Source organism: Balaenoptera acutorostrata, chromosome 1, assembly GCF_949987535.1.
Source record: "Balaenoptera acutorostrata chromosome 1, mBalAcu1.1, whole genome shotgun sequence".
Classification (NCBI taxonomy): domain Eukaryota; kingdom Metazoa; phylum Chordata; class Mammalia; order Artiodactyla; family Balaenopteridae; genus Balaenoptera; species Balaenoptera acutorostrata.
This window is the reverse complement of record NC_080064.1, coordinates 157639348-157655721: the sequence shown is the minus strand read 5'-3', so window position 1 is coordinate 157655721 and position 16374 is coordinate 157639348. Positions and strand designations below refer to the sequence as shown.

The 16374-nt window shown below is 51.3% G+C and overlaps 1 protein-coding gene across 21 annotated transcripts in view; it reads right to left on the bottom strand.

Annotated features, from left to right (window-relative positions):
• The window catches only part of PPFIA4 (PTPRF interacting protein alpha 4), a 48201-nt gene that overhangs the window by 27862 nt on the left and 3965 nt on the right, over positions 1–16374 (bottom strand). For 17 of the 21 annotated variants that reach the window (XR_003623731.2, XR_003623730.2, XR_003623732.2 and 14 more), the window contains 11 exons: positions 8374–9005; positions 6232–6333; positions 5677–5841; positions 5288–5362; positions 4967–5056; positions 4157–4390; positions 3753–3899; positions 3349–3483; positions 1385–1468; positions 957–1088; positions 529–591 (listed from right to left, as the gene is read on the bottom strand). Coding sequence is in view for 12 of the 21 variants with exons in the window: in XM_028167420.2 (XP_028023221.2) it covers positions 529–591; positions 957–1088; positions 1385–1468; positions 3349–3483; positions 3753–3899; positions 4157–4390; positions 4967–5056; positions 5288–5362; positions 5677–5841; positions 6232–6333; positions 8374–8607 (1461 nt within the window). In the remaining 9 variants the exon portion in view is untranslated. The remainder of the gene's footprint in view (positions 1–528; positions 592–956; positions 1089–1384; positions 1469–3348; positions 3484–3752; positions 3900–4156; positions 4391–4966; positions 5057–5287; positions 5363–5676; positions 5842–6231; positions 6334–8373; positions 9006–16374) is intronic. The other 4 variants (XM_007186010.2, XM_007186014.2, XM_007186016.2 and 1 more) reach the window with 2 other exon arrangements.

The window sequence follows — 16374 nt, the reverse complement described above, 5'->3', positions numbered from 1 at the left end:
AGGTCCAACTGGAAAGTGAGTAGAAGGGTTGGCAGGGGCAGGGCCAGAAGAGAGGTCTGTCTGGAAGGACTCTACCAGAACAGGCCTGCTGAGCCCTCACTAACAAGCAAATGCATGACAAATAAGGCTGGGCAGCAGAGGGGCCCTCAGTGAACTCCCAGACTTCACAGACATTGCTAGCATAGGGATAGTGGCTAATCCGCCCCAAATCACCAGAAAGCAAGAGCTTCACCAGGTTTGAGGCCCCACCAAATCCTTTTGTCGAGTCCTTCACTGTGTCCTGCCTCTCTGCTACCCACTCTCTGCCCTATGCTTATGGCTAAGTTTCTTCTTTACAGGTGGGTGGTGGTGACGCATCTACTATGATAGGCTTTAGGGAGGATTAGTGAAATAATGTGTGTACATGGACTAACAAACTGGCTAGCACAGTGCTGGGTTTCAGGGCAGCTGCTTGAAACACAGTCCTGTTCTTTCCTCACAGCAAGCTCAGCCCTCCCAGGCTGGCAGGGCTGGCCAGCAGCTGGGTACCTTGTGATGGTGCTGCTCTTCAATCTGCCGCTGGGAGCTCTCCAGCTCTTGGATCAGTGTGTTCTGGGGGAGAACAGCTGTGAGCCAAGAAGTCCCCTTCCCCTCCACCCCGGCTCCTCTACTCCGGCTCAGGCCTTCCCCTTCCAGCAAGATCTGCCTTCCGGTCTGCTCTCCCAGCCCTACCTCTCCTTGCCAGACCACCCCACCCCCAGACCAGGCTGCTCCTCTTCAGCCTAGCTCCACTCCACACCCCTCCGCAGTCCCCGCCTCGCCCAGCCCCCCACCCCCGCCCCGCTCCTGACTAAGCTCTCACATCCCAACCATTCCTGCTCGCCCGGCTCCACCCACACCTTTACCCACTCTGCCCCTTTCCGCCAGCGCCGTCCTTCTGGGCAGCCCTGCCCATCCAGACCCGCCACCCACAGCACCTTCTCCTCCAGGGCCGCTATGCGCTCCTTGAGGTGGAGCTGCAGGCGCTCATTCGACTCGCTAAGCAGTCGGTCCACAGTGTCTGACAGTCGCTTGTTGTGGTCCTCGTTCATCTTCTCCCGCTGGCGCACCTGCATAACCAGACCACCTTGCACCAAGCCACCCGAGGGCCATCTCACTGCAATCCCAGGGAGCCACTCATTCCTGCTGTGGTTCCAGCCCACTCATCTGTCCCCTTCTTATCCTCTGGGGGCCCCTGTCTGCAGCTTTCCTGACCACCTCCTCCCACCCCTCTGTGGCTCTGTCTCTGTCCCTAGCCAGGTCCTTCCCTAGCTCTCACTCTTCCTCCTTTCCCTATCCACAGACCATCCTGGGATGCCGCCCTGGGGTTGAGAGGAGGCTCGAGAGTCTGGCCCAGTAAGCTCACCCTTGCCAGCTCTTGGTTCTTTTCCTGCAGCTGTCCCTCCAGCTGCCGCAGGTGCTCCTCAATGTTGCCATGCCGCTCTTCAGCCTAGAGGGAGGAATGGGTCAGTGCAGCCTGAAGATCATCTGCCTTCCTGCTCAGACCTTGTATCCCATGCACCCAGGTGCCAGAGCCGCCCTTGGGAATCAGGGCCTCAGGGACCAATGAAGCCAAGCTCTCCACTTACCATCTTGGAGCATAATTGCCACCACCATTGCCTTTCTTCCCAAGTACCCCAACCCTGCCGCTTTCCCCCCACCCACACCCTCTCCTTCCTGCTCAGGGCTAGCCTTGAAACATCCCGGAGCTGGCAGCTCAAGAGGCTAAATTCTCCCTACGCTTCCAGAAAAAAACTCCACTCGAAAGTATGAGCGACCATAAATCTCTATGCCTCCAGATAGATGGAATTGCCCTTAAGAGCATGGACTCAAACCAGACTGGTTCAAATCCTGGCTCCCTCCCTTCCCAGCTGTGTGACCTTGGGCAAGTTACTGAACCTCTATTGAGCCTTTATCTCCTCAGTTGTAGTAACAGCACCTATGCCCATTGCAAGGACTAAAGGTGATAATCCATGGCAAACACTTAGGACACAGTAAGCACTCAACAAATGTTAGCCATGGTGATTACCTTTGTTATTAAACCAGCCTGAGTAGAGTGGTCTCCCCTTCCATTCATGCATCTTCAGAGATGGAGACCCCACTGCCTCTTCTGACAAGGTATTCCAGACAATCACACATCTTACAGTCAGGAAATCCCTCCTTAAAGCCCTTCTACTATGACTCCCTTGAACATATTAATCACTTCAGTCCATCCTTTCTTGTCAGTTTTGAGAGTTACTAAACCTGACTGTTCAGCATCCCACACATAATGTCTTCTGCTGCACTTTAAACTCTGCCCTTCATTCCTAGGGGCCTGAAAGGCCTTAGAGATGATCAAATTCAACCCCATAATTATAGAGATGATGACATCATCACAGAGATAATGACACAGACACCCAATTAGGGAGGGAGTGACTTTTCCCAGGTCACAGAGCAAGTCAGTGGCAGAAGCAAACGTGGTCCTGAGTCTACTGAGGTACAGCCAGGCTGCAGGTTCCATCCCCAGAGCCCCCAAGCTGCCACACTGGCACAATTGGCCAGCCTCTATCCTCCAGAGGCTCTGGGGTCTGAGGCTTACTAAATATTGGTTTTCTTCTCTCCATTGCTTGAGTGGGTAGCTATGGTGATCCCACATGAGGCACCCCTGAAAGCCTCTGACCCACTGTAAACACTCCTAAATTCTCTTGATTAAGCCACCACATGTAGATGTCCATGCATTTACATAGCTCTTCCAGACCTAGGATGTTTTCAGCCTGCATACCTCCATGAAGTTAACTATCCATTGGGTAAAATTATATTCCCTTTTATTTGTCCAAAAGCTGAATCCTTCAAACAGCTAGGGATGGTCCCTAGATCTAGAATGCTTCAATTTGACAAAAAAAAAAAAAAAAAAAAAAAAGATATGCTCAGCCTAAACTCCCACCCCATTCAGAGATGTATAAACTTTGATCATATTTCCTCTCAGATTTTACCTTTCCAGAAATGAAAGTCCTATTTTTTCCACTTCAGAGCCCCCCAAAAGGAAGTATTAACTACAATGGTATAAATGATAATAAAAATATTTTGCATCAGCAAAGTTTCTTCTACTTATTAAAGTACTCTTACATCCCTTCTTATGGGACTGTCACATCCCTGTGGGGTGATGAGGGCAGGGATTACTCTTCCATCTGACAGACACAACAAAGTGTGTTTCCTGGAGTCATGCAATGAGAAGCAGTTTCCTGGCCCCCAGTCCAACGTGCCTCCCACTCTCTCCATTCACTGCCTGGCTACATAAGAGCTCAGGAAGCAGGGAACAGAGGAAGATTCCCAGGCCCTTGGCCCACTTGCCTTGGTGAGGGCTGCAATTCTCTGGGCCAGCTCAGCCTCCACCTCTGGCAGTGTCTCAGCCTTGCGCATCGTCTGCTGCAGTTTCTGCTCTGCTACCTCCAGCAGCTCCTGCAGATGTTGGGCTTTCTCCTCACACTAGCAAAGTGGGGGGTGGGGAGAAGAGTCAAGAGGGAGCACTGAAGCTTCCCCCACCCCCTGGCCCATCCTCAGTAGAGAGCAAGTGATAGGTCAGAAGCAGCAGGGGGCAATCTTGATTCTTGGCTACCCAGAGATACCTGACTTTCCCTTTCCCAAGGTGACCAGCACCTCAGGGTCTCCTGGGCCACCAAGGGGAGGTTCCAGCACGATCATTAGGACCTCCAGGGTCAAGTACAGTGTCCCCCAACCCCATCTGCATGAGTTACCTGGCGGTGCAGGGACTCCTTATTGGCCAGCTCATTCTCCAGTTTGTCGTTGAGGTCATGAATCGATGTAGCCTCACGCTGAGCAGCCAGGTAGCGCTTCTCCAGTGTGGTTATTCGCTCCTCCATGTCCTCCTTCTGGGCTAGAGCCTGAGCGGTACAGGAGAGGATGAGATGAAGGTCATCATCTGTTTCCTGCCCTCATCCTGTCCGCACCTCCCCACCAAATCTGGCTGGCTATATCTCCTCCACTTTACCTTATCAGTTTCTGACCTTGATCCATCCCTCCCACCACTCCTCCCCACATTGGACCCTACCAAGTGTTCAGTCTTACACTCCTCAGCCCCTGCCTGGCTCTCCCTCTACACCCAGGACATCCAGCAGCTACCTTCCTGAGTGCCAAATACCTGCACCCAGAAAGATAGGGTCAGGCCCAGGCCCTTGCTCACTTCCCGGAGGTCCCGCTGATGTTTGCTGCTCAGCTCCTCCGACTTGATAAGGTCCCGGCGGGCCGTGCCCAGGTCCTCCTCAAGTTCGGCCACGGTTGCTGTCAGGGTGACCAGTCGCTCCCGGGCCTGGCTCAACTCAAAGTTCTGCTTCTCCAGGAGCTCCTGCAGCTCTTCTACCTGGCCCGCATCATGCTCCAGAGACAGTGAACTATCAGTCAGTCATCAGAGCCTTGGGCATCCCATTCCCCTGCCCTGCCCTGGGGAGGTGGGAAGAGGGACAGCACAACCAGAGCAGATCACAGCTCTGCCCTCAATTTTAGAGCACACCTCCAGGTACACCCTTCTTCCTCTGGGCTCCAGAAGCTCATTCCAGACAATGACCGAACACTCTCACTCTCCTGTGTATCTCTTGAAATCATAATCATTTCTAGTTTTACCTGCTATTTCAGCCTCTTGTAACCTAGAAAGGGGCATGACTAGGGGAACAGAGGCTCAGAAAGAAAAGTGATCTCTTAGGTACATGGCACCTAACAATTCAAGTGGACAAACACATTATATGCTTAGCAGTGTATGTACTGGGCACTAAAACAAAAATCTGTAGATTTCTTTGCAGATGGGGTAGGGGAAAGCAGGAAAGAGAGATGGTAACATTGGAGAAAGCTCCAAATTTAATTCAAGCAGTTGCTCTACTGCACTAAGGCAGGGCAGGGCCCCCACCTCCTGTCTGGGGTAAGACATGTCCCTTCTATGCAGCTCCCCATGACCCACCTTCCACAGGCATTTCGGTCCCAGTTCCACAGTCCCCTCCTCTTCTGCCACTCCATCCTGAACCCCTGCCTCCTGCTGTAGGGCAGACACCTGTAGGGCACAGTCCCCAGGGCAGTGAGTCAAAGAGAAGAGAACCTCCTATATATTCTAGACCCTTCCAAGTCTCCCACTTCCTAGAGAGAGATGTCTCCTGTTGGCTAACAGTCTCCAGTTAAGACAGAGGGGAGAAATCTGATGAGGAACAGAGTGGGGAAAAGGGGTAAACCAGCCTTGGCTTCCAGGAGCTGTAGTCTACAGATGGAGAGAGGGCAAGCAGCTTACCTGCTGGTGGGCACCCGCCAACTGCTCTTCCAAGGTGGTCACTCTCTCCAGGGCCACCCGGAGCCGCTCTCGCACCTGTCCAAGATAAAAGGGGAGATGAAGAAAGAAACAGGGACCCCACTGGACTCAAGCTGGAGAAGGCTGGGTTTGGTCTACTACCACTGAGCATAAGGCAAAGAGAAGGACCTGCCAAGAGGCAAATTTCTGAGAGGGAACCTAATAGGAGGACCTGGAAATTGGATTAATTGTAGGAGGGAGCCAGTTACGAAGCTAGACGGCAGTTTTCCCTAAACACAGGATTCAGAAATCTCAGAGAAGGGATGCACAGAGGCTCTGGGGAAGCCTGGCTGGATTGGGGGTAGAGGCAGGCTGTGGGCCAGCCTAGGTACCTTCTCATCCAGGGCCTTGTGGTGCTCAAACAGTGACTTGAGAGCCTTCAGCACCTCCACCTCACTGGAAACCCCTGAAGGTGACTGAGCCTGACGCTTCACCACAGTCATCCTCAGTGACCGCTCATGACGGGACACTAGGCACTCCAGATGTTCCAGAAGCAACTGGCAGAGAGAAGGGGAGGGCAAGAGGAAGGGCTGTGAGCCTATGCCCCAGGGGCTATAAGCAGGGTCCACATGAACACCCAGCAGACACGAGTACTGCCATGTGTACCATTGTTAGAATGGTGAAATACTTCCATGTGGGTAAACAGCTGCTGCCCCAACTGAATACCTGCCCTAGCCTCTCTCCCAAGACCCTGACCTTTCCCATGACCCCGAACTAGAGGTGAAAAGCCTAGCACTGATGGTTGAACAAACTGACTATCACCCCAGAATATAAGGCAGGAGGAGTTTAGGATAGGGCTGGGGATGTCCTGGCCCTGGCCATGCCTGCTCCCTTGGTCATACCCACCACCCCCAAAGCACAAACACACGCCAGGTCACCCCACTTACCCTCGTGTTATTCCGCTCTGCTTTCAGCTCTGATATCTCTTCCTCCCTCTCTAGAAGCTGCTCCCGACACATACTCAGCTCCCGGGTTAAGGTGGCAAATTCCTGAAAACCCCCAAGGCCCCTCAGTGCTTGGGGATCCACCACCTAAGCAGTATCCTGCACGCCCAAGTCAGTGGTGGGATCCTCTCACTCGTCCCTTACTTCCACCAACTGTCCCCAGAAAAATCCCTCTCCATCCATACTACTAAGCATGTGCTTCTCAAGAGGGGAAGCATTCCAAGTATGTAGTAGGGTGCAAGGGAATACAGTTAGATATAAAAGTGAGAAAGTCACCAAGTCAGCCCTGCGGCCCCTTCCCCCTCCAGCCACCAATATAACCTGATTATGTCCTCCCTCCCATTTTGTATTTCTGTTTCTCCAACAATCCAGTGACATTTCCCTTTAGAAGTGGATGGAGGGGAGTTTCACTTCCGGTTTGGCATTAGTAACATCCCTCCCCAACTCTAACCCCTCTGACACACTGCTGCCAGGGTAATCTCCCAAAGCACAATGTTGTTTACACCATTAAATACAAACTTCTTATCCTGGTTTCCAGCTTCTCTCTCACAGTTCCTTTCCATACACCCTAAGACCTGGTCAACCTGGGTAACCGCTGTTGACAGTCACTAGTAAACTTCTTAATTCCACACCTTTGCTCAGTGGGCTCCCCCCACCCCTGAAAGCCCAATCTTCTGTCAACACCTGATCTTTCAAAGCCCATCTCAAAGGACACACCTCCTTGGGACCTTTCCAGACTTCCCAGTGGAAGGCTTCCTCCCTCCTCTGAAAACTGTTAAGAACACCAGCACTGTGAGCACCTACCATGTACCAGCTCCTGTGCTGGTCACTGGAAACACGGTAACAGGAAAGACATAATCCCTGCCCTCATGAAGCTCCCAGTGAGAGGTTGAGATCAAATCTCAGCTCTGCCCGTTTGTGACCTTGGACAAGATACCTAACCCCTTTGAACCTCTAATCCGAAAGACAATCCTCCCTCAAGTGTTGCTCTGAGGATCAATTATCTGGCAGCTATTTTAGGTCTTGACACTGTTTTAACAATCCTTTGGGGGCCCCTCTTCTCTTCCTCCACATTTTCTTCCTATCATTTGGGCTCTTGTCTATCTCCTTTCTAGTGTACGAGCTCCCTGGGGGCAGGGACTGAGTCCTTCATCCTGGGGCTTGTTCAGGGCTCTGAACACAGTGGGGTAGGATGGGCCCATCTCCCACCCCAGTTCCTCACCAGGGCTCCATATTCCTATCTACAAAGCATCACAAGACTCTGCCACCCGAACCCTTCTGGACCCTGGGTAGGAAACTCAGCCACTCTGGTTCTTCTCCCCACACATGGGGAGAGGGCCTGGAGCTGAGTCCTGAGCAGTGTGGCCCCTCACGGCTGCCTCCCTAACCCTTGCAGCACCCCCACAGGCAGGGTGGCCATGAGCAGTTTACCAATCTCCTCAAGTTTCAGCTTCATCATTTGTAAATTAGAGATGATGGCGATAACAGCACTAACTTCATCGCTGTGGAATTTAGTGAAGGAAATTCCAGTCAAAGTGCTTAGCACACAGAAAACACAATAAATGGTGACTATTATTGCTAGTAGTCATGTTGATTGAGGAGAATAAGAGGGGTATCACAGCTCTGCCTATAATTTTCCATGTGATGCCTCTTGTTTTTTTCATCTGTGCAATGAGAGGTGGACTAGATAACCTCTAAGGCTTCTCCCATCTCCATTCTCTGTGGTTCGCCACCCACCACTTCCAAGAATAGGACACTGGTGAGGAGCAGCCAAGGTGGAGGTGTCTTTCCAGTACAGCCTGCCACCTTCTGGCTGCATGGGTTCACTGCAGTTGGCAACTAAGGCTGGGTTTTCTTCCTGCATCAAAGTCCATCCTTTTCTCCAGGTGGAGCCAATTTCAGCCTGAGGAGCTTGGGAGTAACAGGGAAAAGTATTATGAAGCAAGGTGAAGGAGAGTAAATGCTCTGTGAATTCCCTTTGTTGAGATGCTAATAGATGAAGAGAGCTGAGGACCCAGAAGTTGAGGGCTCTGAAAGGCTGGGTGAGGGGAGGGGATGAGGGAGATGCAGACTATCAGGCCTTACCTGGGGAAGGGCAGAGTTAAGGTGGCGCTGGAGCTGGTCTCGCTCATGCAGGGCATCCTGGAGCCAGCTCTGTGTCACCGCCAAAGTCTCCTGACTCTCCCGAAGGGACTCTAGCAACTTCTCCCGCTCATCCAGCATGTTCACCATCAGCTGCTCAAAGTTGGCGTCAGCATCCGTTCCATGGGGAGGCCCCAGGGGGTCCCCCTCGTTGATTGTGGGCATCACTTCACACATGGTGGGGGTGGGCAGGGCTTTCTCAGTGTCAGGGCACAGGGAAGGGGTTCACAGGGTTGGCACCTCCAGGGCGACCCGTGTAGGGGTCTCAGAGCAGGCAGTGCCAGGTGAGTGAACAGATGGGCAGGGGCTTCTCCCATGGCATCAGTTGCTCTCGGTCTGAAAGGGGCCTGGTGCCCAGAGTGCCCCTGTGAAATGGAGCGAGAGGGCCTGGTTTAACCTCTCAGCGCTGGGGCTGGGTGCTCTATGTCCCCAGGCAAGCAGGCAGCAGCTGAGTGTGGCCATGACAGACAGGGAGAGCAGGGCTGGAAGAGGGCCCTTTCCTTAGACTGAGCACTGGAGCCTGGCAGAGTCCCAGCTGGGTCCAGCGACAACCATCGTTTCTGGAGGGCAGTGGTCTGTTGGAGAAGAGATTGTTGTGAGAAACAGCTGAGCAGAGAAGGGCATCCAGGAGGTGGGTGAGGGGAGAGGAGGCAGGAACCTGGACCAGAACGTGGGGGAAGAGGGTGAGGAGTTGGCGCGTGCCGCTTCTCTGGGCTTACTCACTCAGATGGTGCCTTCCTTAGTTCTCCCAAGAAATGCACATGCCCACTGCTGTAGCCTCTGTCACCAGCTTCCCCCACCCACAGCTGTCAGAAGTGCAGCTGCAGTGGAGTGGTTCCCCCACCCATGTGGCTTGCTGGCCAAATATAGAAATAATTCAGTAAGCGGCAAGGGAGCAGCCGGAAGGCTGTCCAGAGTCCTCCTGAGACCTGGGGCTTTGAGAGTGGGAGGAGAGGAAATAGGGTCCCTGCCCCACCCCATAGGTTTCTCCCCCACATTCAGGCCAAGGCAAGCACAGAAGGGGTTAAAGGGCTCTTAGTGGGTATGAGTCCCATACAGGATGGACTACTGGGTTCATAGGAAACAGGGAGAGAGTAGCTCCTACCCTGACCACTGGCACAACATGGCTCCTTGAAAAGGCACAGGCTGGACACTGGGGCAGGCAGACAGCCCTGACCTGCTCCATGCCCATCATTCAGGGAGGAGGCCCTGGCTCAAGTCATCCCCTACTCCTGAAACCTGGCAGACAGCAGGCTTCCATTCTGAACTCATGGCCTACCACCTCTGGGTTGGAGCAGAGGCAGAATGATGTAAAGGATTGATGTTGGTAGGTGGGGGAGATGTTACTCTCCTAGGGCAGGGCTTCCATGTGGGGCCCCTGCTCATGTCTGGGAATCTTCTCCCTCCATGTAACTGCCCAATGCTGGCACTGTCAGAAGTCACCAGCTAGGGTGGTTAGCATGTGCACAGCCTGGCAGTAACGCCTTGAGCCTGGCACAGGGAACCCAGTGGTCAGAGCAAAGGAAGGTGAACCGAGGAAGGCAGCATGCAGCTAGGGATTTCTGCCTGCCATCAGGTTCCAACCTCCCTGCTCACTGCTGGAAGGCTACCACCTTAATCAGTTTTCAGAGGGAGCTGTCTTCAGAGCTCCTGTTTTATGAGAGATGGGATGTGAGACACCCAGCACAGTGATGAACACTCAGAGAAGCCCTGTAAATGGTTCTTTCCTTCCTTCCCTACCCCATCCCCATTTGGGAGACACAGGGACAGCTTCCTGTTCACCCCTCAGGTAGCAGACTGGGCAATAGGCAGACTGGGAGGGTCAGGGAGAGGACAGGCGGCATCTGGACCCAGTGTGAGGTGAAAAGTCAGACACAGGGAACCTCTGGCCTGTGGCAAGGTTGAACCTAGCAGGGGAACCAAAAATGGGCCAAGTCTCTTCTACCTGAACCCCCTGTCATCCTCTTATCCCCTCCCCCAGAAATGGGGGATAGCCAAGGTGAGGCTGGGGAGGAACTTGGGCCTGGATAAGATAAAAGTTAGAGTGCCAGCTTGAGAACTCCCAAGCTCATACCCACAGCCATTCCCAGAGGGCCCAGTAGTTCAGGCAGCATGTGGGCGTGCCCACACATGCACACAGGGCGACACAGGAACTTGGAGACTTAGGACATACACATGTTCCCAGACACAGAAACTGGATACACACTCTGATCCAGGGATCCATTCCCCAAGCCGCACAGTCACCGTAAAGGGCAGGGTTCCAAGAGGTGAAAAGTAGCACCTTTTCTGCACCCTACCTTACCCCAACGTCACTGCCCCACAGAGCAGCTGGGAGCAGATAGGAGGGGCTGCTACCCCAGTCTTGCCAGAGGTGCCATCTCACTAATGCTAATAACAGCAAGTCCTCTGATTCTCCCACCCACTTCACCCTAAAGCTCCAATCTGTGAGGTTTAAAGGCCACATTGGCCCCATCATACCTCTCCAAGCTCATCAACAGCCAGACCTTCATCCCTTCCCACTCCCCTACCCCCATCCCAAGAAGAAATGAGAAGCAGAAGAGAAGGCCAGTCTGGGGAAGGGGGCCCCTGTGGCAGAGGCTGTCTTTTGGAGAAGAGTATAATGTGCTCAGGAGCTCAGGGACTCAATCCAACAGATCTCCAGGCAGCCTGCAGTGTAATATAGAGGAAGGAGCCCAGAGCGGGGACTCTGGAGACCTGAGCTGCAGTTCTGCCACAGACCAGCTGAGTGACCTTGGGCTTGTCATGACCTACTAAGGCCTCTACTGTAAGACAGAAGCCACAACCCTTATTTAGTCCACCTCAGAGGGATGAGATCATGGATAAAGAGTTTGGAAAAGCAGAAAGCACCCCACAATTGTAGGGGAGTATGAATTACCTTAGTAGTGGGCAAAGGTGGGCCTGTGGGTGGGTTTTTTATGGTTCCTTATAGGAAAGCAGTTGGGAAGTTCTCAGGAAGGAAACATAGGACCTCAGGCTGCCTACAGTGATGTGCTGGCTATTTGGTCTGACTTGGCCTCCTCAAATCCTCCTAGTCATTCTGGTAACTGAGAAGCTGGCTTCAGTGCCATCAGCCCTTTCCCAGCCTCCTTCCAAACCAAGAGCCAGGTAGCGACTCCACTTCCCCTAGTGAACTGGCATCATGTAGAGCAGGTTGAAGATGAGGCCAGAGATGTATGCCAGACAGATGCCCCTGAGATGACTGTCCAGGACTTCCTATCCCTGTCCCCACAAACTGCACAAGCATGGTGAGCAGAAGGGAGCTTGAAGACAGCCACGTCGGGACACCTGGCTCTTTCTGGTTCCATGGCCATCTTTAAATAGCGCAATTATCATCTCAGCTTAACAGAAGCCTCCTCAACTCCTGCATAATTTCTAAGTAACACTCACAAGTCCTGATTCAGAGGCGAAAGCTACCAGCCCCCAAAGCAAACATATGTGAGGGGTTTTGCCAGTGAGGAGTGTGGGCAGGCTGTGACACAACAGAGAAGGGCTCCAGACTGAGCTTATGTGTGTGTGAGGAGGGAGGGGTCAGATGAAAACCAGGCCTCTGGGCTTATAAACACAGAAGAGGCAGACTCTGAGGCCTCTTTGGCTCCCCAAAAATCACCCCCATCTTTCCCTAACAAACAGGAGGGATGGGCACTTGGGTCTGATGCTCTAGCTGGCCACATGCACACACAGACAGGCTGGCTCCCCACTGCCCTGCCAGATGGCAGGCCCCACCACGGTGAGACAGCTCAGCAAAGGCAAAGCTACCAGCTCCCATAGAAGCCAAAGGGCCAGGGCAAAGCTTCCAGGAGCTGTGCTCAAGTCTAAGTGGGCCATGAGCCACACAAAGTGGGCGCTTCAAGGTAAAGAGGTAAAAGAGGGAGGTCACCCACCCAATTGGAGGTAGGGTGAAGACCTGAGAAAATGGGGAGGGAAGTGGTCATCTAGGAAAATAATAACAATTATAATAGCAACTATGATTTATTCAATATTTACCATGTGCCAGACACTGTGTTGTCAGTGGATATATATTAACTTACTTTAATCCTCACAGTTCCTTGCAAGGAAGACACAATTCTTCTTCTCATTTCACAGATGTGAGAATTGGGACTTAAGTCATGTAATCAAGTCTATACAGCTAGTAAGAGGAAGAGCTAGGATTCAATTCCAGTCTGACTCCAAAGAGGGGTAGGGGATGGAGGAAGAGGGAGTGGACATGACTCCTTCAGGCGTCGTGTTTCTTCCAAGAGGCCAAGGCACTTGGGCCCCGGCCCTTCTCGCCTTCATCCAGGGAGATGGCAGCCTAGAGATAGCTCACCTCGGCCCTCCTCCACTGATCCTCCTCTAGCTTGAGCGAAGGCCTCTGCATAGCAGGCATCATGGTCATGAGGCAGCCACTTCCCCATTGGAAGTGACCTGTCTCCAAAGCCTCATCTACCACCTACCCAATTCTCTCCATCTACTGCCTAGCTGGCTTCATACTGAGTTGTAAGGAGGCTGCCTGAGTTCCCCATACCATACCACATTCTCACAGGAACTACAGAACACATTCTTCTGAGCCCTCAGCTCCCCTCACCCTGTGGGGTTTTCAGATACCATCCTCCCAGTGGAATGAAGTCTCGCTCCCCTCCTCTCTTTCCCTCTAATCCAGAAGCTTCTCCTCCTCCCTTGTTCCTCTCCCTATCCAGCTCAACATCCCAAGAAGACTTGCCCTCACTCATCCTCTTCTCCAAAGCCCAGTCAAGCCCCTTCTCCCCTGCTACTCCCTAGCTCTGCTCACTGTCATGTTCCCAGAGCCCACCTATTGCTCATGAGCTTCTAGCACCTCACCTGGCCTGCCTCAGTCTTCCTTTCCATGTTAGTCTAAGGAACTCCTGATCACCCTTCTAAGCTCATCTTAAATACCACTTTCTCCATGGAGCCTTTTCTGATTCCCCCCCATACATAAGATTGGCTCTTCCACTGACCCAGCACAGCCTTTCCCTCTGTTTGTGCAACATAGACTCATCTGAAGACTCTAAGGTGAGAACCATAACCTAATTATCTTTGGAGGCTCCAACACTTACCATGGTCCTAACATACATGGAGCTGAATGGATACATGTGACAGAGTCATTCTGGGAAGTGCATCTCTGACCAACTTTAAAGAAGGGGAACTCTAAAATAGAAAATACTGACTCAAGGCTTGGGAATAGGTTCATTTATCTTCCCCTCTGAAAAATTAAAGTTTCTTTACAGCAAGATGGAGGCCACTCCTGCCTTGAAAGGAAGACTCTGGAGCAGGTTGATGGGCTGTCTCCTCCACTGACATGTGACTCTGGAAAGATACCTAATCTCTCTGAGCCTCAGTTCTTCATCTGTGAAATGGAGATGATAATAATATTCACCTCACATAGCTGGTGTGAGGATTACTAGAGTTAACATATGCAAAGTGTTGACATCAGTGTCCAGCAAACAGTAAGTGTTAACTCTTAGCACCCCAGGCTCCTGAAGCACCTCAAGGCTGGGCCCACTCCAATTACAATAAGAAAACTAAAAATCTATATTAGCTACAGTAAGCCTTCCAAGGGAAAAACACTCTTGGAAAAGCTTTATTGACAGTTTCTCACTGCTGGCCACAAATCACTTCTAAATCATCCAGTTCCCTGGGCCCCTAAGAGGCCAGCAGTTAGACTTTCTCTGGGCATCAGGTTCCCAAATCTGGAAAATGAAGGTCATAACACACAACACGATACAGTGATCATACAGGGTGTCATGAGGGTCAAAGGAGTTAAGAGACATGAAACTGTTCTGAAAAGTATAAAATGCTACCCAAGCACAGGTTAGCACTGACTGCCAGCCCAGATACTCAACTTCTGAATGTCGGCACATTCAGTTGATTCAGGAAGAGGCCTCTCTATCTGACAGGTTCCTCTGGGCCCATATCTGTGAAGCCCATCTCTCCAGCTGCTCCCCAGGAGCTAGTTATGAACCACCTCTTGCTAAGACATGGCCTATCATTTGGGTAAGCAAACAACTTTCTGTCCAAACCAGGATAGTGAATGGAGGCACTGTTAACAACCACACCAGGACACAGATATAAACTGCAGCTGCCCCGGGCATGCCTAGCCGTATGGTTACTCGCATTCTCACCACCCCAGGAGGACTAATGTCAAAGGCTAGTGGGGAAAGGAGGACTGAAAGTCTCTGTGCACCTCCAAAATAGTTCCACTTCTAAAATAACCAAAATTACAGCCATCACAACTACCTCTTTAAATTAAGCCAGGGATTTGCAAACTGGGCTTTATGATAGAGTACCTTTGGGGCAGCCCAGGACGAAAAAAGGGGAAAGAGGTGAGACAGACACAAAGGGCTCTGAACTCCCTTTCCTTTCTTTAATCTCATCAACTCCAAGTCTGTCAATTTTACTGGACATCTGATTAAGGTTTCATTTGTATAAAAGGGTTCCAAGCCTAAAAAGAGGTTAGAAGATCCCTGGTAAGTATTGTCTACAGAGACCTCTGCTAAAATAAATACATGTTCTCTCAGAGAGGCAGCACATCAATGCAACAGAGAAAAAAACCTGGGAAGGCTACACAGGTGACACTGGGGACCCACATTCTAAATGTCTAGTAGAGATCATTTATTTACAAAAGCTAAGATAGGCAGGACCTGGCTTTCGCTGAACTTACATCATTAAGTACAGTAACCCTAACCATCTTCTGTTAATCAGAGCCATTGATTAACACTTATAGATGTCTTCAAATAATGTTTGCAAAAGAAGAAACAAAGTAATAAATGTCATTTATTTAGAGGATAAAAATCTTTCAAACTAGAGGTCTGTGTGGGACGAATATGGGTCCTCTGGTGTTCACAAAAAACTGCTCAGAAGTTTCTGCATTAGTAGGTCAGCCCATCAGATTAGAGAGCTGTCACATAGCAGAAAACAGAACTGCTCAGGGGTAATCAGGAACACCAGAAGGGAGTGCTGCCAGGTGCTGGGGTGTGAAAGGTCCAGAGTACACAGAACTGCCCAGAGAAATGTAGGCACCACCAAAAGTGTGTAAGTGTATGTGGTCACAAAAGTGTGGGGGCTATATGTGGTTATGACACAGAGAGAACGTGGGGGAAGGCATGTATATTCACACAACAGAGTGTGTAAGTGCATAGTTATGAGAATTTGTAGTGTAAATGTGTAATCATGAAAGAGAAGCATGTGTGTGTGTGTGTGTAAGAGTATGGTCATGAAAATGGGGTCCTGAGCACATGTGCATGAGAGAGCATAAGTGGGTATGTATAACGGTGAGATTGTGTGTGGATGTGTGTAGTCATAAGTGTATGTCAGGGCTCATGATGGTATACGACTGTGGTCGTGAGAATGCATGTGTGTGTGCAGTCATAAGAATGCATCTGGGAGTCATGAAATCATGTATGTTCATAAGAGCTCATGGGTGCCGTGCGAGCTTTGTGTGTGTGCATGATCATGAAAGCGTATCACTGGTCATGAAAGAGTATAAGAGTATATGTGGTCCTGAATTTCTGTGAGAATGTATGAGAGGGAAAGGAGGGAAGAATGAGGATAATAATGAAGGAATGAAAATTCCACTTGTTCCATGTGCTCTGTCCCAAACAAGGGCCAAAATTTTGGGGTACTCCACAACTGGCCTAGTGTGAGCTGAGGTCAAGGAACTGGTCCCAACCTACCCTTCTACTTACCACCATCCATCAGAGCTCCACTGCCTAATCTCCCGAGCCCAGGGCTCCGTGTGCTTTAGAGATGGCGGTGGTCACCCCCTAAGTCTCCCAGAATGCTCACTCTTCATGGAACAGTCAATGCCAAGCTCCTGGCCTGGCCGCACTTCCCAGGCCCTCCTCTCAGCAGCTATCCTCTAAGCCAGCGGTCCGCAACCTTTTTGGCACCAGGGACTGGTTTCGTAGAAGACAATTTTTCCACGGA